The sequence below is a fragment of the Tenrec ecaudatus genome, chromosome 1 (assembly GCF_050624435.1).
Source record: "Tenrec ecaudatus isolate mTenEca1 chromosome 1, mTenEca1.hap1, whole genome shotgun sequence".
Classification (NCBI taxonomy): Eukaryota; Metazoa; Chordata; class Mammalia; order Afrosoricida; family Tenrecidae; genus Tenrec; species Tenrec ecaudatus.
In genome coordinates, this window is record NC_134530.1 from 223,102,608 (window position 1) to 223,124,530 (window position 21,923).

Consider the following 21,923-nt stretch of genomic DNA (forward strand, 5'->3'; position numbering starts at 1 on the left):
CAGCCTGGAACAGAAGGGCTATCACACAAGGCCGGGCAGCACACAGCCCTAGGGGAAGCACTGACCTCCAGCCCTGGGTGGGCTCACCTCCCTCGCCAGTCCCTGGGGGAGAGAGAGCAGAGGGCGTGAGAAGGAGCTCAGAAACCCAGGGGTGCGACTTTCTGCTGGAGCGTGGCGGTGAACCCCTGGGGCATTTCCCAGGGCCCTGCATACCCTCGAGGTCCGGTTGAAGCCAGCACCTTCTCTGCTTGCTTGTCCTGTGGTTTCACCTGTCCCTCTGTTTTCTCTCCTCTCTCTCATGCTTTTCCCTCTCTCTGGCCATCTTGGGTGCTGTGTTCTGAAGCCACTCCAACCGCAGGTACCGTACCAGCAGCGGAGGTATGGGCATGGCTTGGGGCGATGCCTGTGCAGGCCAGCCCAGCCAGGGCGGAGCAGGAGGGAGCCGCTCGGGGAGAAAGCATGCTTGGGGCTCACCCTTTTAGTGCCTGGGCAGCCAGGGTGTGTGGAGGATGGAGCCGAGGAGATCCAGCATGTTCTCCCTGGTTCCCCTCGGACCCCTGCCTGAGAAGGAAGATGACCTGGGAGAGGTTCCCTCCCCCAGGCTCAGACCTCTCTGCAGCTGCGGCTGCTTTCGCTGAAGCTCGGGGTTTCCCCTGGGCTCCCAGGCCCTTGCCTAGGATTGACCCCTCAGGGTGGCAGCGGCATATGACTGGGTGTCCACAGCCTTTGGGCTGTCACCGTACCCACTGGCCCAGCCCTGAAAGGGTGACCTGCGGCAGGGAGCACGCAGCGCATGCTGGCCTTGCTGCATGGGGGCTCAGCCCCAGCTCTGCCTCTGCTCTGGGCTCTGGGGCCTCGCAAGCATGTCCTTGGGCAGGGCCTCCCCTCTCAACTGCCCAGCGCCATGTCTTGGGTGTTAGGAACAGTCTCTACTCTTGGGGCCGGGGTTGTTGGGCGGATCTGCAGTCACTGGGTTTGAAGGACAGCAAAGGGCTAGTTACTGTGCGTGGCCAGAGGAGCTTCTCCACGCAGTGGACACTGGGCAGGACTCTGCCCTGCTCTTGAGGCCTCTCTAAGCCGGGTCTCCTCTGGAGGCCCAGGGGAGCAGGGCTCGCCCAGGAAGAGCCAGGGCTGTGGGCAAGGCCAGCCCCAGCTGTTAGGAGCCCAGAGCCAGATGAGGAGGTGAAGACGGATTTTTAGGAAGAGGCTGCCCCTCCACCCCACCCCACCCCTTGCGCAATCTGGTTCCCCATCTGTTGCTGATTAGCCTCCCCACCTGCATTTTGGGTTGACTCTCTTTCTTTTGCACACCCTGCTTCCCTCAGTTTGTGGGTTCTTTTGCCGATCAGCTACATGGGTGCTGAGCTACCATCATCCGGCCTTCCATCCTTGGGCCGCCTTGGCCAGGGCCTCCCCACGGGGGCTGGGCGGCTCTGCTCTGATGCTGGGGGAGAACTGCTCTTGGGCCAGGGAACCCTGGCAGGCCCACGTGGAGGGGCTCCCTGGCTTCCAGGTTAGCGTCTTCCCAGAGTGGAGTCTACGCCTGTGCTGGGATGTGTGCAGGGTAGCTGAGAGCAGCAGGAGGCAGGGCTCAGGAGGGGATGGGGGACTGGGACCAGCGAAAGGCTCTCCAGTGAGGCAACTCCCCTTTATGGCAGCCCTGCCCCCAGGCAGGTGGGTGTGCGGCAGGGAGCCTGCCTGGCTCCAAGTGCCCAGCCATCTGTGCTGCCCTTCTGATGCATGGCCTCTGAGAGGAGAGGGGAGGGGAGGTGCAGTACTAAGCCCCCGTCCTCTGCGCCGTATTTCTGAAAGGCCCCGACTCCCCAGGCTGTGTACGATGAGCTCAGGACTGGTGTCCATCAAGTACGTGTGTTTCCTAGGCATCCGCTTCCACACGGCACGTTTTTGTGACAGGAACGGGCCGGTGACATCCATTATTCTCAGCCCCAAATGCACAGGGCCTTCTGCACCGTCAGCAGGAGCCAAGCCTCGGAGCTCAGGCACTGACTCTGACACCGGCCTGGTAGCCCATGCACGGTGCGCTCCCCCAACCCCGTGCAAACCTAGGCGGGTTTCTCCCCATGCTGCTCTGCTCTGTCTCACCCTGGGAAGTTCACCCCCTGCCCCCCAAGTGTGCCGTCTCCTGAGGACTGCTGCCCATTTGTATACACACACACACACACACACACACACCAATTGTGTACCATGTGGATACCTTGGGACTGACCCTTCCACCTTGGAATCTCTGAGAGCTTGGTCCCCAACCCTGACTCAGTGCTGCCATTCTTGGAGGTCACCTGCCAGCTCCTGGTGCCATGATGAGTTCTGGACACAGAAGGAAGCTCACCAGCTTGTGCTGTGGGAGCGAGAATGGGGACTGCCACCTCCATCCTATAATGGGGAGCCCCTAAAGGCCTGGGGTGGGGAGCAGCCTGGGCCATGGGAGGGGAATATTTGGTTCTGATTCAAGAGGGCCAGAAATGTACCAGAAAGCTGGCCCTGCCTTCCGGAAGGGGCCCTGCACCCCTAAAGGCCCAGGATGCCCCATAGGGAACAGAGGGTCATTGTTCCTTCTGTCTGGTCCCAGGCTGTCAGCTTCTACTGAGCTCTGATCAGGCTTGGTCCCTTGGCTGTTGCTGTTGTGGCTGGAAGTGACATCTCAGCCCAGCAAGGTGCCTGCTCTCCTTGGTCCACTCTGCTAATCAGCCCAATTTCTGGGCCTTACTCCCCACCCATTGTGTACCCCACCCTGCACAATAGGATAGAGTCACTGGCATCTGACAAAGCCTTCCCCTCGGGAAGCATGTCTTCTCCAGCCCACCCATGACACCTCATTCAGCCAGGCAATTCTGCCTCTTCCCTCAGAGCCTGTTCTTCTTGCTTCTTCCCTCCCTGTCTCTGGTCATCCGGGCCAGCCTCGAGGTGGCAGAGGCAGCGAATGGAGTGGCCCCAAGCAGGCAGCGGCTGGCCAGCTGTGGCCTGGCCCACCGTGGTTGGTTCCTCTGTGGTGACCCCATCAGTGGACACCACCACCCCTCACTTGCCTCTTGTTCCCACACACTGACACCCAAGGCTGTCGCCACAGGTCCCCAGGGGAATGCAGTTGGCTAGTCCTTATCACAGAAAAAGGTTTCCTTCACAGGGCATTTAGCAGCGGTGACCTAGCAGGTGGGGGCATGACCACACAGAGGCATTCTCAAAGCCATGTCTCATTCTTGTCTCTGGCCACCAGAGCTCAGTACGGGGCACACTGTAGCCAAGCTTCCCTCCACATCCCACTCTCTGGAAGTCTCTGGGAAGCACGCGTGGGCTCTAGTCCGTGGCCTGGTGATAAGGTGTGAGGGTGTGAGTGTATATGTGCATGTGCTTGTATGAGAACCAAGGGGGTCATGTGAACAGCGCCTCCCATGGAGGGGAGAGGGGTTCATTCTGATTCAGAAGGCTGGAAAGTACAGCAGCCAGCTGGACACATGGGACAGGGTGCCCAGGTCCCTGCACCGTGCCCCATGGGACAATTTGAGTTAAAAAGGAGAGCTTCCAGATGCTGCCTTTTGGGTAGTCATGAAAGAGGGGCATCCTGTGTACACTTCATTTGCCAGGCATGATTGGAAATACACTATTGATGAGGAACTACATGGGAGCAGCTCTGTCTAGACGTAGGTGAGCTCTTGAACAGCAGTGGGCAGCAGGACAAGCCTGTGTGTGTCCCTGGCCTCCGGAGCTCCAGCCTGTGGGTCTCACCTTCCCTGTGGGTGTGTGCGTGCCGTCCGTGTGCGTGTATCTTGGTGATTCGGACACTCAGTCCCTGCATGTTCGCTGTGCTCTCTGTGTGTCCCCGGTTTCGGGCCATCTTGGACTGGAGACATCCTGACTAAGAAAAAGGGAGGAGGTCCCACCCAGGCTGACCCAAACACCGCTCCCTGACGTCTGCTTGTTGGCGGGGTTGAGGGTGGTCTGAGTATGGAGAAATATAGTCCTGTCATTGGCTTTGAACTTGCCCGGGGAATCTCTGGAATGCCTGGGGCATGGTCAGGGGACCCGTGAGACTTCTGTCTTCAGCACCCCTCAGGGCCCGCATCCTCTGATCTGACGCATCCTCTGGGACCCCAGGATCGGGCTCTCCTTTTCTGTAGGGGGCTTGTCATATGGAGGCCCCAGGGAATGAAAGGCTTTTTCTTCATCAGGCTCCGAAGCTTTTTCAATTCTCCCTGAGAAAAGCTCTTGACTGTTTTCTCTCCAGTGGCTTTTCCTGTTCTGGCGGCCTTTGTGGAGGCCTGGGATGTTATTTTCCTGAACTTCTAGAGCAGGGGCCTCAAACTTTTCAAAGTTCACTGTCCCTCAGACCCGTTGGAGGGCCGGACTATAGTTTAAAAAAAAAAACTATGAACAAATTCCTATGCACACTGCACATATCTTATTTTGAAGTTAAAAAACAAACAGGGCAAAAACACCCGGTAGGCCGGATAAATGTCTTTGGCAGGCCGCATGTGGCCCGTAGGCCGTAGTTTGAGGACGCCTGTTCTAGAGGTTTGAAGTAAGGCAGGAGCCTCTAGTCCTTGACAACCTATGTATGTCTTAAGGTCCCCGCCTCCTGCACCATTAGCATGAGTGCTAGGAAGTGGACTGTGATCAGATCGTAGGAGGTGGAGTACAAGGAGGAGAGGAGGCTCACTTGCTCTCTCCCTCCTCCCCCCCGCCCCCTTCCATTCACCCATCATGCTCAGCAGTAGCAGACGTTGTGACTACAGAGAAAGGAATCGGTGTCCCTTGATCGGGCAGACAGAAGGACCTAAAGCCAAGATATCACCTATAGTGTCAACTCTGCGTCTGGTCACAGGGTGGCTCTGCATGGGCGCCGAGGGGAGTGGTAGAGCGAGCGTGGGTGCAGGCAGGAAGCGCAGCCCCGCCTCGTTCATCCATACTCCTGTGTGTTCTGTGAGTTAGGGGGAAGGTGTGGCCAAGCTCCGAGCACCCTGTGCTTCCGCACACCCTGAACCCCCAGTGTGGAGTGGCTACAGGAAGAGCCATCTGTGGGCAGGGGGGGGGGCTGGAAAAGGGAGGGAGGGGTGGGAGAAAGCACAGGAGGTGCCCGGGCGAGACTGAGCACGGAGGCCCAGCCAGGCTGGCCCAGCCCAATGGTGACTGTTCTGCCTTTGTTGTCTTGTCCCAGTGGCTAGGGCCTCTAGGTGTGGCAAAGGGACACTTTGGATGACTGGTGTGCTGAGCAGCTCCTAGGGGGCTGCATGCAGGCTCGACTGAAGGGGTGCTGCTCAGCCTGGGCTTCCATGCCATCTCTGGGGCCTGAGCTTCTTGGTGTGCGCCCATTCCCCCTCCTCCTCATGCCCGTGGCTGAGTGCATGCTGGGTGCTTGGAGCCACACAGACCACGAGAAGACAATGAACTGCGTGCCAGGCTTCATTCTCTTCCTGGGACATGGCTGTGTCTCCTCTCTCTCACGTGATCCACCCGAGCCTGTCCCTGAGGCTGGGAGGCCGCTTGCCTTGCACGCCGGGGGCCATGCCTCCAGCCTAGGGACAGTCCGCCCGACCCCATCAGACAGGCTCTTCTACCTTCTCCTCTCAGCTGCTCCCACCCTGCCCCCAGCCACTGTGGGTGCAACGGGCGCCCTGGGCAGTACTGACGCTACTGCCATGGTGGCCACCACGGAAGCCACCACAAGCCCCATCGTCCCAACTGTGGTGCCTACCACCATTGCCGCCACCACCGCAGCCACCACCACCATGGCCACAACTACCGCTGCCACCACCACCACTACCACGGAGAGCCCTCTCACCACCACAGCCGTGCCTAAGATACAGGAACCCGGTACTGCTCCCCTGCCTGCCCTCCTCGCAGTCACGTCCCCTGGACAGGACGGGGCTCTGGGCCCTGGTGACCAACACCTCCCTTTGCTACTACTTGGCCTCACACACCACTGGACTCCCAGTCTGGTAGCTCTGGTAGTCACCCCCTTCCGGTGTGAGCACCCACCACTCACTACCCCTCATCTGAGTGAGCCCTCCAGAGTCCCTGCCTGGAACCGAAGCAACCGCATCTTCCCTGAAGGTCACGCTCTGCCCGCAGGCAGACAGGTCTAGGGGGACAGCCCAGGGCTGAGCTCCCCAGGAGAAAGGGTGTGTAGGAAGGAGAGGGGCCTGGCACTGCCCTGCTGTCCTGAGCAGGCCTCCTCCTCTGGCCACAACTTCACCCAGCCTGTCGGGAAGTCAGAGGGCTGAGGGGGTGGGGAGTGACCAGCCATGCCAGCACCCTTCTCAGAGCCCTGTGTCTGCTTGCCTCTTCCCCCGGGAGACTTTAGAAGCCAGGGCTTTCCACGGAGCGGCACTATCCAGGAGCCCCATGTGTCCAAAGGGCTCCGTTACTTTTCCTGCTTGAGTTCCCCACAGCCTTGTGTACCGGGAAGGGCAGATCCCAGCCATCCAGGGCCCGGCTTGTGGACCCCAGAGAATGCTCTGGGGCGTAGCCAGCCCAGGAAGCACGATTCCTCCAGCAGAAGGGCAACTCTCGGGAAGCCAGCAATGCTTCTAAGCTGAGGATCCAGTTGCCCTGACTATAGTGGGCAGCAGGGCCTCTCTCTTAGCGAGGCCACGCCAGCTGGAGAACCAGCCGGCGGGGCTGCGGGAAGCACCTGGAACTCTCCTCTGGCCACTCTCACACTTCACCAGCTCTGCTTCCTGGGCAAGTGTCCCCTACCCCCACCCGAGCTCTCACTGTCTCCCCACCCCACCACAGCCGAATGGCTCTGGCCTGCATGAGGCTGGAGGCTTCCGACCAGCTTGTGGTGAGGGTGCTTCAGACCCAGACTTCCTGCCATCGAGTCCATGGCCCCTCACAGGCACCGCTCCTAACCAACAGGTAACCACGACGCTGCCAGGCCCCCTCTTAGGGCTCAGTTCCGTGAAACTAGGTGAACTGTAGAGAAAGTCAGGTGATGTAGCTGGCTTCAGGCTCCCCAGCCTCTGGAGCACTGCCCTCCAGGGGTAGCGGCTGGTACTGAAACAACACAGCCTTGGGGGAGCACTTGGCTGGGGTGGGGGCGGGGACAGCTAGAAGCTGCCATTGGCAGTTTGGTGGCTGGCTTTCCCTTAGGCCACAGGGAAAGGCATCTTGTGCATTCATGAGGGGGCTCACGGAGATCCAAAAAGATCGGAGCAAGGCGTGGACTTGGCTCCCCAGCAAAGGGTTAACTAGCCTTCTGGAAAGCTCGGCCTCGTGGCCCTACAGGGTTAGCCCCATGGACTCCTGCACCCCAAGTCTGCCTTCGTCCTAGGTCCTGAGGAGCCCCAGGCCACGCCCCTGATTTTATCCCCAGCGGTTGGGGACATCCCTTCAGTACCCCAGCTTCCCGTAGGGCAGCAGGTATCTCTGTCACCTAGGATTCTAAAAAGAACATCTTCATCTGTATTGTGTCTTACATCTCAGAACAAAATATTTCCTGCATTGACTCTTCGGGGGCGTGGAGAGAGGACTCTCTTTCAGACTCAAGGAATATTCCCTGTCCCCGCCCTCTGGGAGTCCTTGAACTTTGCTACGCTTCCTCTTTTTGTTTTTGTGTTTCTAGCCAGCTCTTCCTCCTTCCTTCTCTTAGACCCTTCCACTTGTCTGGTGGGCCCCTTCGCAATCCCCACAGGGTAACCCCCCCCCCCCCCCGCCCTCCACCTCCAGCTCACGTTGGCTTCAGATTCATTGCTTGACCTCTTTACTGAGAAGTACCCCTATCTGAGTGACCTTTAGAACCACTGGATTGGGGTTGATACTCTGTTGATGGCCAGACTGTTTTCAATGCAGGTCCTCTGCCTATTTCCCAGACTCAGGAGGCAGGGCCCCAAGTCTGGAAGCAGGACTAACCTGAACACGTTTTCAGCAGCAAGAGCCACCTGAGTCCAGAGAGCTGGGACTTGGGTGGCTAAAAGCAGCCAGTCCAACGGGACATCCGACAGACGCATAAGGGAGCCATCCTCCTCCTGCCCGGTGGAGAGTCAGCCCCCGATGGGCTCACCCATGAAAGCTGTCGCTTGGTGCCTCACCTAGCAGGGCTCAGACCCACCTGGGGCTGACAGGGTGGCTTAAGAGGAGAAGGCACTTCTTTGAAGTGAGGACCGAGAGCCCTTTTATCATTTTCCTCAGTCCTCCAGACTCTGTCACGTGCCAAATAGATCATGAATAAATGCATCACCCAGTGTACTCCCTTCATGTATTCTTGACAAGTGAGTCTGTGACAGTGGCCCCTTGCATGCTAATAAAATATACAGGAGGCCCACTTGCCCAGGCTCTGAAATACAACGCTTCATGGTAGGTACTCCACTATTACATCGTCGCTGGGAAACGGCGTAATCAGGCTGCTGGGACTCTTGAAAAATGATTACGCTTGAAGATTAGTGCCCCTCTCCGGTACGTGAACTATGGTTCCAGACAGCACGGCGGCTTTGATAAAGTAGCTTCCAGCTCAGAGGAGCTATATAATTAATGTCCTCTGTGTCGAGTGGAGATCAAACCTCAGAGGCTCTGTGGAGCCGAGACTCCAACAGCACAGGACTTGTCTGCTGTCTGGACCACTGACAGCCGGGTGCCCATGAGCTCACTGCTCTTGGTTCTGCCCAGCCTGAAATGAGGGTGTCAGGACCCTGAAGTCCAGGCCCCTGGTCTCCTCAGGTAGTCCGAGGGTCTTCTCCACCTACCCCAGTTCTGGCAGCCCAAACACAACCCCAGACCCTCCTCTGAGCAGTCACCTGTCGGGACCCCTGAGGCCTCTGGGTGTCCTGGGAGGCTGTTGTGCACCTCCTTTCCGTTCTGCCCATTCATGTCTTTCACTCGACTTATAATGCTAACCTCTGTCCTCCCTGCAGGACTTCCGCATTGAGGGGGGGAGAGGCAGCTCGTGTACCCTCTCTCTGATGGCATCTGACAGGGGTCTCTTTCCCGACACTGTCCTCATCCCGCTCTCATCTGTGGCCAAAAGAATCCATAACCAAATCCATGGCCATTGAGCCCGTTCCAACTCACAGTGACCTTGTAGGACAGAGGAGAACTGCCCCTGCTGTCCCGGTGGCTTTCCGAGGCTACATCTCTTTACAGGAGCAGACAGCCTCACCTTTCTGCCTTGGAAAGGCTGGTGGATTCAAACCGCTGACCTTGTGGTTAGCCGTGCAAATTGTAACCTACTAGACCACCAGGGCTCTGGAGCCAGGACACTAAAAGCAGAAAATAAGCCCAGGGTAGCCCACTCTGATGCCTGATCTCTCTGTGGGCGAGTAGAGCGTGTCTGGCTCTCCCTCCCACCCCAGCCTTCTGGAGGGCCTCAGCTCATGCCTAGGCTGCTGTCTCTGGTGGGCCACAGGCTGCAGCCACGAGCTCTGTCCAGCCCTGTGCACAGCTGTTTCCGACTCTGTCCTTCCCCTGCAGGGTATGTGTGTGTGTGTGTGTGTGTGTGTGTGTGTGTGTGTGTCTGTCTCTCTGTGTCTGTGTGCCCTTGCTTCCTGCCTCACCATTACTAACTCCTCTTCTAACCCATCCCCAGCCCCCGACGAGCAGTCCATATGGAACGTCACGGTGCTCCCCAACAGTAAATGGGCCAACATCACCTGGAAGCACAATTTCGGGCCCGGAACTGACTTTGTGGTTGAGTACACCGACAGTAAGCATTGCTGGGCGGCGGCGGCGTGAGTAGTGGTAGATGCCACGGAAGGGGGCCTCCCGCTCAGGTTCATCACGGCTTGATGAATCTGCTGTGCACCCAGGTGGCAGTGAGCTGGGGAGGGGCTCAAGGGAAAGGAAGGGGTTTCGGACACCCGTGGTGAAGGTGTAGGGGTGCATGTGCCAAGGCCAGTCTGGGCACTGGGTCCTCCCTCCATGGCCGGCCCAGGGTGCCGAGTAGCCCCCCAGTGAGTTGAATCCCACTTCGGTGCTGATCCCGGACTCACAATCTACATGCTCTGGTATCTCCACCAGACAGGCTGGTTTGCAGGCTCGGGTGCAGCCGGACTGTGCTCACCCCCACAGGGCCCTTGGTCTCAGAGGGCTGGTGGCTTGAGCTGAAAGGGTCATGCTTTATCAGATCTCAGGATCCAGACAGTCAAGTGTGGCTTCTCTTCTGAGTGAAGGCTAGGAGATCCAGCTGGGCTCACCCTTCTGACCAGTTCTTAGTTCTCCGAGCTGGAGGAGGGACTCACAGCCTTCGAACTCATCATCCACACCACATGGTTATGGCTCACACCACCACCCTTCACACCCCCCCCCCCCCACACACACACACTTTGCCTGATGTCTGAGAGCCCAGGAGTGAGAGCTAAGCCAAATAGCAGAGTCCTGCTGTCCTGCTGCATCTCCACTCACCTCTAGGGATGCTCTCTGGCCCCAGATAGGAAGTCAGCCACCTCCAGGCATGACTGGCATGCTGAGAGGTGAATGGTACAGTTCTTCCCAAGATGAGGAAAGCAGAAAACTCCCGGGTCATTGGATAAGGATTCACATGATGTGCAAGGCTTGGGGGGATGGGGGTGGGCGCTGCCGGGTACCTCCCGGGCTATGCCATAGGTTGGACCCATGGTCCCCTGGCCCTTGCCCTCTCCTTCCTTCCTTGGCCAGGGGACCAGGCACCAAAGCGCTATCTCTCCAGCTGCCAGGGCCTGGCCCTCAGCTGACTGAGGTTTCTGTTCCCCAGGCAACCATACGAAAAAAACTATCCCTGTTAAAGCCCAGCCCCAGCCCATACAGCTCACAGACCTCTATCCCGGGATGACGTACACAGTGCGGGTTTATTCCCGGGACAACGAGGGCATCAGCAGTACTTTCATCACCTTTATGACCAGTACAGGTGAGAGGGGACCTGGCCTAGCCATCCCCGACAAGCATGGCGCATCTCATTCTCATTCTCAGCCACCTCCCTGCCTGCCTGCCTGCCTTGGAGAGAAGGCTCTTGCTCATCGCATCCCCAATGTTGCATGCCGGGTCATCTCTGTACTGCCAGGAGCCCAGGGGAACTGGGGTGCATGCACAGGGCATGGAAGAGGGGACCAGCCTCACAGGGAGGAGTAGGAAACCGTACCGATGATGAGGGTGCTCGGGCCCCAGTTGTGTGCTTGCATCAGAGAGCTCAGTGTCCAGGCAGCCGTGTGTGTGTGTGTGTGTGTGTGTGTGTGTGTGTGTGTGTGGTGCTGGTGAGACATGCAGCCCACCCCTTGCACACCAGACAGCCGTGTGTGTGTGTGTGTGTGTGTGGTGCTGGTGAGACGTGCAGCCCACCCCTTGCACACCAGAGCTGGCTCTCTCCACATGGAATTAGGATGGCCCAGATGGTGCCCGCCCAGGGACCAGCGCGGACGCCTCTTTCCGACCCGCCGCCATGCCCGGTCACTGACTGTCAACACTTCCAGAATGTGTGACAACTTGTTTAGGGCTTTGTTTTGATTTGAATTTCTGTCCTGAATCCCATCTTAGCCTAAGCGCAGTTGGCCTTTTGTGTGTCAGCGTGGAAAGCAGTGCCAATAGCCAGACGATGCTTCGAAAGAAACGACCCTGTTAAAGCCCTGTTAAATCAGCAGGCCGCCGGGGCCCCTCAGCAAAGGGCGCAGGACCAGAAACCCGACCGCGCATGGGGTGGCTGTAGTGGGGAACCCCTGCGGACACTGGCTTGCCTGAGAGGGAGTGGGCAGCTGTGAGCCTGCCAGGCTGCTGCCACTGCAGGAGGTGCCCCTGTGAACACTGAGGCCTGAGGGGAGTTGAGGAAAGAGAATGAGAGAGAAAAGAGGGATCAGTCACTGCCCCCAGGTGCCGGGCATGTGACACGCAGCCTAGAACCAGACCAAGACAGTGTGCCTGGGGACCCCAGACTGTTGAGTTCAGCGGTCATTACTCTTTGTCTGGGCATACCCTGGAGGCCCGGCGTGGCTCTGATCATTCGTTCTTAACTACTAGCGGAAAGGCTGGCTACATGAACCCACTCAGTGGCACCTGGAGAAGGAAGGCCTGGTAGTCTGTCTCTGAAAGCCTCATGGAGACAAGTTCAAGTTCGGCCCGACCACGTGGGCTCACCTCGACACAGAACCCACTCTTTCTCAGCCAGTTTGGGTTTTGGCTTGACCTGGGCAACCTTAATCCCAGAGACTGGCATCTTGGGAGCTGCCACCCATCCATATAAATGTACCCCCATCCACCGGCCTACATCCATGGCATCGGGATTCAGGGAGTCTGAGTGTCCAGCTGGCTGCCTGGGCTGACCACCAGCTAGCCGGGCCAGCACAAGCAGGTTGGCTGAGTGCGTGGCTAGCCGAGGGAGCTGGACCATTGACCGAGGGGAGCAGGTGGCAAGCCTCGGTCTGACCCCACTGGGGTCCCGATCTGCAGCTCACTGGTGCATGCATCTGATGCTGCCCCCTTTCAAACCTGGGTGTTTGTAGCACAGAGGTGGGGAGCAGAGGTGGCATGTGGTGACAGCACTTGGTCTCAGGATCCCTCGGGGAAGCCTGCTGGCAGAGGAGGCAGCCTTCTCTGGGCTGGACAGAGATCCAGAGAGGAAAGGTCCCGCCCCGCCCCAAGGGGCACCCTTCAGTATCCGTCTCTCTTCCTGGACTTGAGCAGGCCAGGCACACAGATGCTTGCTTTGAGAGGGAACGTGTCCCCAGGCTCCTTGCAGAGCCCGCCGGTGTGGGCAGGCTTAGGGCCGGAGTTCTGAGTGCTTGTGGTTCACTTATCTCACAGGCTGCCGAAAGGACTTCATGCAAACCACGTAGGGAAAGAAAGCCTTACTCGCGTGCCTCAGGGGGGTCTGGAGCTTTAGAAAGTGCACACTCTCGTTTCTTGTGGAAGGATGGATTCCAGAGCCGAGTCCAGACCCCCCCCCCCCCCCAGGCTCCCGTGTCTCCTGAAACTGAGGTCATAAGCATTTCTGGGCCCCAGCCCCAGCCTTTGGCAACTGCAGCCCAGCGCTGGATCCTGCAGACTCGAGCTTGTCTCAGGAAGGGTTGTCAGGAGACCACTCTGGATGCCAGCAGGCTCTCCAACCCCTCCCAGCAAGATCCTCTCTGGAGAGCAGATCACACATAGCCCCCAAAGCCTTTGAAGCCAGAGACCCCAAGGGCTGTGAGCATGCCCATGTAATGCAGGCCAGGAGGGCCATCAGCGCTCCCTCCTGGGGGGGCAGGCAGGTGTTGAGAGTGGCCAGCCAGGTAGGTGGCCAGCAGTCTGAGGGGAGGGAGGGCCCTGAGGCGAGCGAGCTACAGTCAGCTCTGAATGCCCTGTGTGGCAGAAGCACACATCTGGTCCTCCCAGGTTGAGGCCAGTGGGAAGGGAGAGGTATAAAGGGACACTTGTGAAGACTCCCTCACTACCACTGAGTCCATGCCGACTGGTAGTGACCCTACAGAATAGGGTAGAACTGCCCCTGTGAGGTCAGCCAGCCAAACTGCAGCTGTTAATCAGCCTCTCCCCATTTCGGAAGTAGAATTCTCCTGAAGGCTTTGAGCAGCCACTTCCTCTTCTATGGGGAAATCGCGTGATCCCCAGCTAGAGCCTCCAGAGCCTGGCAGGTGGGCAGCCCGGGTCTGAGGCCGGGCCAGGGGCCAGGGTATATTTGAAAGCACAGCACTCTCGGCCTCTAAGCTAAGAACGAGTATGGGGAGGACAGGCGGGCCCAGGCTGTCCTCCTTCCCGGCTCGTTCCAGCTGCAGAAGGGGCAAGTGCGCACTCCCAGCCTTTGAACGCTAGGCACAGCCAAGGGCCACAGAGGCATCAAGACACAGCGGACACGGCAGCCAGGTGCACTCGCCAGCCAGGTGGCATGCTCTCCTCGCAAGAGCCCGAGGGCTCGCACCTTGGGGTCCTCTCTGTGAATGAGATCATCATCTGGTGCCTGAGCAGCTCAGACCCTTTGAGGTGGCCTTGCGGAGCCCCCTTTACCACATATCCCTCAAAGTTTTGCACTGCCATCTGGCCAACATCGGTGCCCAAACGTCCCAGGGAGCTCTGTGACCGTGTGGGTAAAGGCTGTGTGGAGGTCACAGCTGAACGTCCCATATGGCATGTGGCGAGGGAGAGGGAGCCACCTTTATCTGTGGTCCCTTGTCCCTGGAGTGCTGGGTTTCTCCCTAAGGCAGGGAGTCTTGGGCAGAGAGCTTCAGGTTGTATCACAAGAAGCCTCCGGAGATGGGGTGCAGGCAAACTGAAAATAAGTGGGGAGTCAACACAGGGTGAAATGACTCCTTCACCCCGGTGCACACCTGATACACAGGTACACCAATAGCCACATGGCCTTAAGGTGGATCAGGAGTCAGAATCGAGAAGGCACCCCAGATTCGCATAAAAACAGTAACTCACTGCCATAGACTCTATATCGACCCTATAGGGGAGGAAGAACTGCCCCTGTGGGTTTTCAACACCAGACCTGTTTGCAGGGGCAGATGGTTGCGTTGTTCTCCAAAGAGCTGCCGCTGGTTTTGAACTGCTGACCTCTGAGGTTAGCAGCCCAACGTGTAAGCACTATGCTACAGGGCTGTTAACAAGGAGCCCTGTGTGTTCTTTTATGTGGCATCAGGCTAAGTACTAGGGGGCTCCAAAAGATATCTGTTCACAAGACACTAGTGACGTAATTGGAAGTCAGAACCCCGAGACAGAACCATGCAGTGTGCAGCTGTGCACAGGACACTGGGGTGCAGTCAGCGTCGGGGACTGGGGCGCGTGTTGAGGCAGAGAACAAAGGGAAGGGGGTAGAAACGGGGTAGGGATGGGGAAGGAAGGCCAGGCAACTGGCCAGAGGTGTGTTTAGAAATCAGAAATAGTCACAGGAACAGACAAACCCCATAGCCCTCCAGTCGATCCTGACTCACACTAAGCTCACAGATAAGGCAAGGTCAGCAGGAACAGGGAGCGTGCAAGACGAAGGGGTTACCTGTAAAGGGACGAGGCGTGAGCCACAGCTGGAAAGGCCAGCAGGTCCCTTAAGAGTTTTCATTTTTAAGATCCAGAAAAACTCAACACGTTTTACCAGGAGTGAGAGCGGCAGAGGAAGAGACCAAAAGTCATCGTGGTCAGAGACCCTTCTAGAAGTTACACCTTGGACTGCTAACCAGAGGTCAGCAGTTCAAAACCACCAGCCGCCCCCTAGGCAAAAAAGGAGGCTTGCTCCTCCCGTAGAGTTACGATCCCAGAACCCCACAGGGGCAGTTCCACCCGTCCTCAGGGTCACCATGAGTTGGAATCGTCTCAATGTCCGTGAGCTGATTTTCTGTTGTTTTCAGGATTGTAGACTGGAGGCAGTGGGGCAGGAGAAGGGCCCTGCATATAAAGTAGAAGCAGCTGCAGGGGACCAAGGCGTGGTGATGAGGCACAGGGACCTGCCAAGTGCCTAGGAAGCAGATGAAGCCACTGCTGATGTGGGGGATGCATTATCTGGACACAGGGCGTAGGGAGGAGCAGTTCTGGAAGACTAGCCGGGGAGCTGGCTGGAGGGGCAGTGCTGTAACTGCGGCTGTTGGTGCCTGTCACATTAGCCCCCATTGATGGGGACCCCTGCCAGTTCCATGCCACCCTCCTGACCTGTTGTGATTCTGGCCACTGTGACCCATAGGCTCTTCATTGGCTCCTTTTCGCCGGGCCCCTCTTCCTAGTCCAGCTCCATCTGGAGGCTCCCCCAAATCCTGTTTGTCATCTCAGTAGCAGGCAAGTCCGGGTGACAGCCAACCAGCGGGGCGGTGGCTGTGCATGAGGTGCCTTGGGAGATACCGTGGTAAGACACTTACCCCAGGCAGCGGCAAAGGTCACGCTGAAGTGTGGCACTGACTGGGATGGGCCCGGCCAGGCCTCCATCTGCCTGCTCTGGGGCTCGGTGGTCAGAGCAGAAACGTGCAGTGCCTGCCAAGGAGACCCCGCTGGAGCTATGTGCTGGCACTAGAGGGGCAGGCAAGCTGGGCCCAGAGCTGTGAGGGTGCTGGAGGGAGGGGAGGACGTGGGAGGTTCCAACCCAGAGAAAACCTGAGCTGAGCCTCCTCCAAGCCAGGGGAGATAGAGCAAATTGGGCCCCTCCCTCAGGCAGACAGCAAGCCCAGAACTCTCCCTCTCTCAGGCAAGACACCTTCTCAGTGGAGGTCACATTCCACCTCCCCCAGAGAGGCTGTGACCTTGAGCATGTCCTCAGGCTCTCTGCCCCTCCATCTCCTGCTGTGCAAACTAGGGACAGTCACACCAGGGAGCTGGTTGTATGGGCGGCAAATACTGAGCCCAAGGCCTTGCCCACCGACGTGCCCATGAGCGTAAATCATCCCCTGTAGTGATATAGGAAGTGCTGTGAAGGGGTAACTGAGAACCATGAAGGAGTGGCCTTTCTGAGAGGTGAATTGCCCCTTGATGTGTGGGGCCTGTTGGGGAGGGTGAGGGGAGGAGGCTCATGCGGCTGGCACGGGCAGGGCTAAAGAGCGAGTATTTGGGGTTTTCCCCAATGCCACCAAGAAGGGATGGAAGTGAGGAAGGGCTTTGAGAAGTCGATGCCGACTATTGAGTGGAGAGGAGGAGGAGGAGGAGCAGGGATGGTGGGCAGGGCTGAAGGTGTGCGTGCAGACTCCTAAAGGCCTTCTCGCTGCAGACACTGGGGAGCATGTGGCTGCCCAGCTCTCCCCGCTGGGCCCATGGGGACTCCCACACCCCTGAGAGTGAATGAGGCCCTGGCCTCCCTACAGCCTGCGCTCCATCCACGCCAGGCTGAGACCTGGCTGGCCAGACCCACACGCCGCCTCCTAGGGGACCCACCGCCTTCTGCTTCTTATTCTGCTTCCTGCCACCTTCCCTTGGCCTTTGCCTGTATCTTCCACCCTTGGCTCTCTGTGTGTTCTGTGTCCTTCCCTCCGGGTAGTCTGGGCCAGAGGACTGCTAGGTGATAGCTTAGCTCCAGAAGAAGCCCCCATGTGAAGCAGTGGAGCCTGCCCCTTGAGGCTCCCCGGGGTGCACAAGCTCCTTGCTGGCTCATGTGTTGGCTCTGGCCCTCCCCCTGGCAGCTTACACCAACAACCAGGCGGACATCGCCACCCAGGGATGGTTCATCGGGCTCATGTGCGCCATTGCCCTCCTGGTGCTGATGCTGCTCATTGTGTGCTTCATCAAGAGGAGCCGCGGGGGCAAGTACCCAGGTAAGGCCGGAGAGGAGGGAGGGCTGGGGGCCCACAAGCCAGCTTCCCTGAGGCACCAGCTTCCCTGAGGGCTGGCCTGGAGGCTGTGCCCTGAGCGAGGGGAGCCCAGGGCCAAGCTTGGCCGAGTGGTCCTGCCAGGAAGCACTAGATTCATTAAGCTCTCCTAAGGTGGGTGAAGGAGCCCTCCAGGCACGCTGGCTCCCTTTAGGAACGACCGCCCTTCCCCTTGAGTCACCATCCCATCTGTTCAGTAAATTGGCTTTTCCCAGCCGGAATCTCATTAGCGTCCAAGTCCCAGGGAAGAATGAAAGCAGAGAAGGGTGAACCACATCAGGGGGAGTGGGGGCAGGAGGGCCGGGCCACAGGCGATGCCCAGGAGAGACAGAAGACGGGTGCTGGGCGTGACCAGGGACCAACCACAGACACAAGTCACAGATGCTCACCACTAAGTGGCGGGGTGGGACTGACGGACCCCTCAGCAACCCTCACAGGGCTTTGTGCTTCCGGGCCACCACAAAGGGGTCTTTCTCCTCCCCCAGCCCAGACACACCCACCGAGGTCAAAGACAAAGCCCTCTGGCATTCTCTCTCCTGAAATAGATTGTTCTTCTGAAGGGCGAGAGGGCCTTCTGTCTGAAATGGGTGGGGCTGGGTGGTAGAACCCTGACCAGAGGGAGACAGGCTAACCTGTGGCCCTTGGAGAGAAAACCCTGCTGGCCTGCCCAGTGGGGTTGCTGCTACGCCCCAGAGCCCGCCAGATGCCTGTCCACCCTGCCCCACCTCTGTGAGCAGACCCTCCCCCAGGGTCCCTGTCCCCCCACCCCCCACGCAAGCAGACACAAAGGAAACAGCAGGGTGGGGAGGTGGCAGTTTCTCTCCTTCCTCTTGCCCAGGCCCCCTCCCTCCAGGACCCAGAGGAGGGCCCTACTTGGGAGAGGACAGGGAGTCAGTTCTTTGTGGGGCAGCACATGGACTCTGTTTCACTCTGCTGGGGCTGTTTTTCTTACACAGAACGCCACCGCAGCTGAAGTCAGGATGAAGGCGGGTCTTCCATATGGCGAGAAGGCCTGGGGGTTGGGGGGTGTAGATGTCACTGGGCTCCACCCAGTTTTAAAACAATTCTGATGCCCTTTGTGGGGGGTGTAGGAGGGAGAGGTGGAGCAGTGTTCTTTTCTAGAAAGTTCTTCAGCGCTAACCTTTTCTCCCGCTATAGGAAGCTAAACCCCTGGTCCCTTAGAATGAGGAGTGACCGCGGGGGGGGGGGGGAGGTCTGACTCCCCACTCTAGCATGAATCCAGTTACTAATTCCCCACAAACTGGGGTGTTCACCTGCGGCAAAGGGAGAGTCGTTCGTGGGAGTGTCCCAGAGGTGGAGCTCCCAGAGGAGCGGGATTCGAGCCCGGCAAGGGGATGTTACAGGGACGGCAGTCTCCCCCCAAGGGTGAGCCGGCTGACACGGAGCCATGGGCAGGACAGGGCAGGGCCTGTGCGAATGGTGGTTTGAGGAGAGGGGGTACGGTCAGACGGGTGGAGAAGAGCACATTGCAGGAGGCAGGTGAGGACACCTCTGTCCACAGCAGGGCGGGCACACCGAGGCCTGCAGGCCACATGTGCATGGGGGCTCAGAGATGAAAGGGGAAAGTTGCAAAGTATTATCTGGACAATGATGACTTCATTTCTTGTAAAAGAAAAAAATGTTCTTATGGCTCTCGAATAGTTTCTAACCTTGGGATGAGGGACAGGATTCGCTCTTCCATCTCGAAAGGGTGCTGACCCCCTGGCCCCGAGCACTCTGCTAGGAGCTTTGGAGAAACCCACAGACCCTCCTCAGGCTCACGGGCGGTTATGTTACTACAGAGCAGGATGGGGGTGGGTAAGAAGGTGCAGGCTGCTGTGGGGTGTTGGCAGGAGCGAGCACGTCAAGTTCGTGTGTGGAGAAGATGAGGCTAGGTGGGGAGCCCATCTGGGGGGATGCCAGCGGGCGGAGGAGAGGTTAGGAGAGGAGGCAGCTGATGGGGCTCGGGAAACAAGACAGCCCAGCTGTGTCTTCGGGCTCTACTTGGACCTAACAGCACACCTCTCAACCATGCTCTCTGTCTTTGCTTCCATGTGGACCAAGTGCGGGAAAAAAAGGATGTTCCCCTTGGCCCCGAAGACCCCAAAGAAGACGAGGGCTCGTTTGACTATAGGTATGTGGTCCCCTTCCTCCCGTGGAAGTCCTCTTGGAGTCAGAGACACTGTCGCCAGACAGCCTCTGTTTGTCTCCAGCCTTGGCTCTCAGAGCAGCCCTGCTTGGACAAAAGATGCGCTCCCTGACCAAGGTGTCGTCTCGCCCGATCATCCTCAAGGCAGGCATGCACGCACGCACGCACGCACGCACGCACGCACTGGAAGAACACAGTCCACTCATTCAGCTGCACACATCGAATGTACTGGGTTCTCTGCTTATGGGTTCCCTTGGAGGGCTCACTCACAGGGCCACCTTCAGTGCTCTGGACGCCTCTCAGGTTGTGAACTGTACCCAGCTTTCAAGCTGCCCCGGAGGTGGCGTCCCAGGGGCCCTGCTGTCCCAAAGCCTGGGGGAAGGGTGAGGAGGAGGGGCCGGACATCCTTCCTGGGAAGGAGCACCTCTCTGGGCCCAGCCTGTCATGGGGAACCAGGGGGTGTATGGCCTGACCCACAGCTGAGAGCACTGAGGGCAGAGGACTCAGGACCGACTAGAGAGGAGGGACATCCCCAAGACACCCTGGGAGGCAGTGCTGAGCTGACCCAGGCCGGGTATCCAGCCTAGAGCTCTTGTTCCAGGTCCTCCTGTTCCAGGCCCATGCTCCTCTCTGCTCTGGGAGGGCCATGGTATGTGCCCTGTACAGAAACCTGCCCTTTCAGGTAGGAAGTAGTCTGAAGTTCAGGAACACAGCAAGGAGACTCATGGCGGTCTCAGCCCCAGACCAAGGCCCAAGTGGGGTGGAAGGAAGCACTGTCCTCTGAGCTGTCTTGTCCTCCCATCCCCTGCCAGTCTGGTCAGCAGCAGCCTGGCAAACAGAATCAGATCCATGGGCAGCCAGAGCCACCCCACATGGGGGCCTGCCTGACAGCCCTGTGGACACCCAACCGCCCTTCCCAAAAGAGACTGCACGAGAGGTTCTCAGCCCACCCACTCTAGCCAAACCCAGCTTCCAAGAGTCCTGTTGTGGGGTCCTGTGCCCTGGAGGTGTGATGATCACCTCAAGTACAGAGCAGGAAGCCGGTGCTCCAAGGAGCTGCTTCCTCACGTGCCTTACCTGCCCAGACACCAGGGCTGCTGAGCAAAAGCACCAGCCTCTTCCCCAAATGCTGAGACCAGATATAGATATACAGGCGCACGCACATGCCAATACCAGGCTGCCAACATGTGCCCACACACGCAGGTGCATGTACACACACACACACGTCTGCTTTGGTCCAGGCTCAAGCCCCAACTCAGGTGAGTCCAGGTACTGAACTGGGGAAAGGCTGAAATCAACACACTAGAAGGAAAAACTCGTTCCTAGGAGAGGAACCCTGGTGGCATTGTGGTTCCCAGATGGGCTGCTAACCCCAAGGTCAGCAATTTGAAACCACCAGCCGATCCTCAGGAGAAAGATGAGGCTTTCTAAATCATAAAGAGTCCCAGTCTCAGAAGCCTCCAGGGTAATTCTACCTGTGATGCAGAATCCCCTCCATGCAGCGGGTTTGCGTTTTCATTTGAGTGAGAACAAGAATCTCTAGATAGTACAAACAGGGCTGAGGGCTCAGTGTTAACTGAAAGGTTGGGGGTTTGAGTCCACGCAGAGACACAGTGGGCCAAAGACCCACCCAGTGACTGACTTCTCAAAATCAGTCACTGAAAACCAGCCCACAGAGCACAGCCCACAGCCCATAGTTCCACGCTGACACACATGGAGTCTGACGTCACTCTGCAGCAAGCAGGGACAGGGCTAGGAGGGCGGCGGGGGTTGTGGGTTTGTCCACCTGGACCTGTCCTGTGGCTAGCCACCCTCTGATGCTCTGTCCTTTGTGTGTCCTAGTGGACCAGGGTCAGGCCTCATCATCCCGGTTTCTTCCAAGCCTCCTCAGATGCCCAACAGTTACATGAGTAAGGTCTAGACTGTGCTCTGTTCTGTTGGGTCTGGACAAAAGCAGAGTTCACAGCTAGTGATGTTAGAAGGAGGTGGTGTGCTCCACTCTGATCTATACTCCCCTCTCCCTTTCAAGGATCTAATCACTAAAGACCTGCCTCTTTCCTCTCCCAGCCCCCACCAACCCAGACTCTTTCTGTCCCAGGGCTTGTAGTTTGGGGCGGGGGGGATGCATGGAGGTGCCCAGGAGGTCAGGGCATGTTTCAGTGGGTTGGAGAAGCCAGCAAATAGATTGGGCAGCTTTTCAAAGGGTGAATGAAGTGCACTCCCTGCCCAGACTGAATGTGCCCCAGGGGCTGTCTCTTTCCCCAGCACTTGTCAGAGAACAAGGCTGGGCTGAGTCTGGGGGCCCAGTGCAACCTAAGAGATCCAGGAGGGTCCCTGGATGCTGCTCCCTCAGCTCTGACTGCTGCCCCCATCCTGTCCCACCCCCTCGCCACTGGCTTTACAGTGAGAAAGCCCAGCCCAGAGAGAACCGAGTGTGCATTCTGGGGCAAGGGAGGCCATCGTGCTCTGACCAGGTGGCACTGAGGACATCCTGTAAGGCACCCCTTCCCCAGGGCGATGCCACCATATGCACCAGCCTCCCGGGGGGCTGGGGAGGCCCTCCAAGCCTTGCCAATCTTCTTCACCAGTTT

General features: G+C 58.3%; 1 protein-coding gene across 6 annotated transcripts in view; it reads left to right on the forward strand.

Annotated features, from left to right (window-relative positions):
• The window catches only part of NFASC (neurofascin), a 72,729-nt gene that overhangs the window by 50,213 nt on the left and 593 nt on the right, over positions 1–21,923 (forward strand). For 2 of the 6 annotated variants that reach the window (XM_075540544.1, XM_075540545.1), the window contains 6 exons: positions 344–358; positions 5,584–5,826; positions 9,536–9,652; positions 10,679–10,831; positions 16,998–17,129; positions 19,248–19,317. In XM_075540544.1, the coding sequence (XP_075396659.1) occupies positions 344–358; positions 5,584–5,826; positions 9,536–9,652; positions 10,679–10,831; positions 16,998–17,129; positions 19,248–19,317 (730 nt within the window). The remainder of the gene's footprint in view (positions 1–343; positions 359–5,583; positions 5,827–9,535; positions 9,653–10,678; positions 10,832–16,997; positions 17,130–19,247; positions 19,318–21,923) is intronic. The other 4 variants (XM_075540546.1, XM_075540547.1, XM_075540548.1 and 1 more) reach the window with 2 other exon arrangements.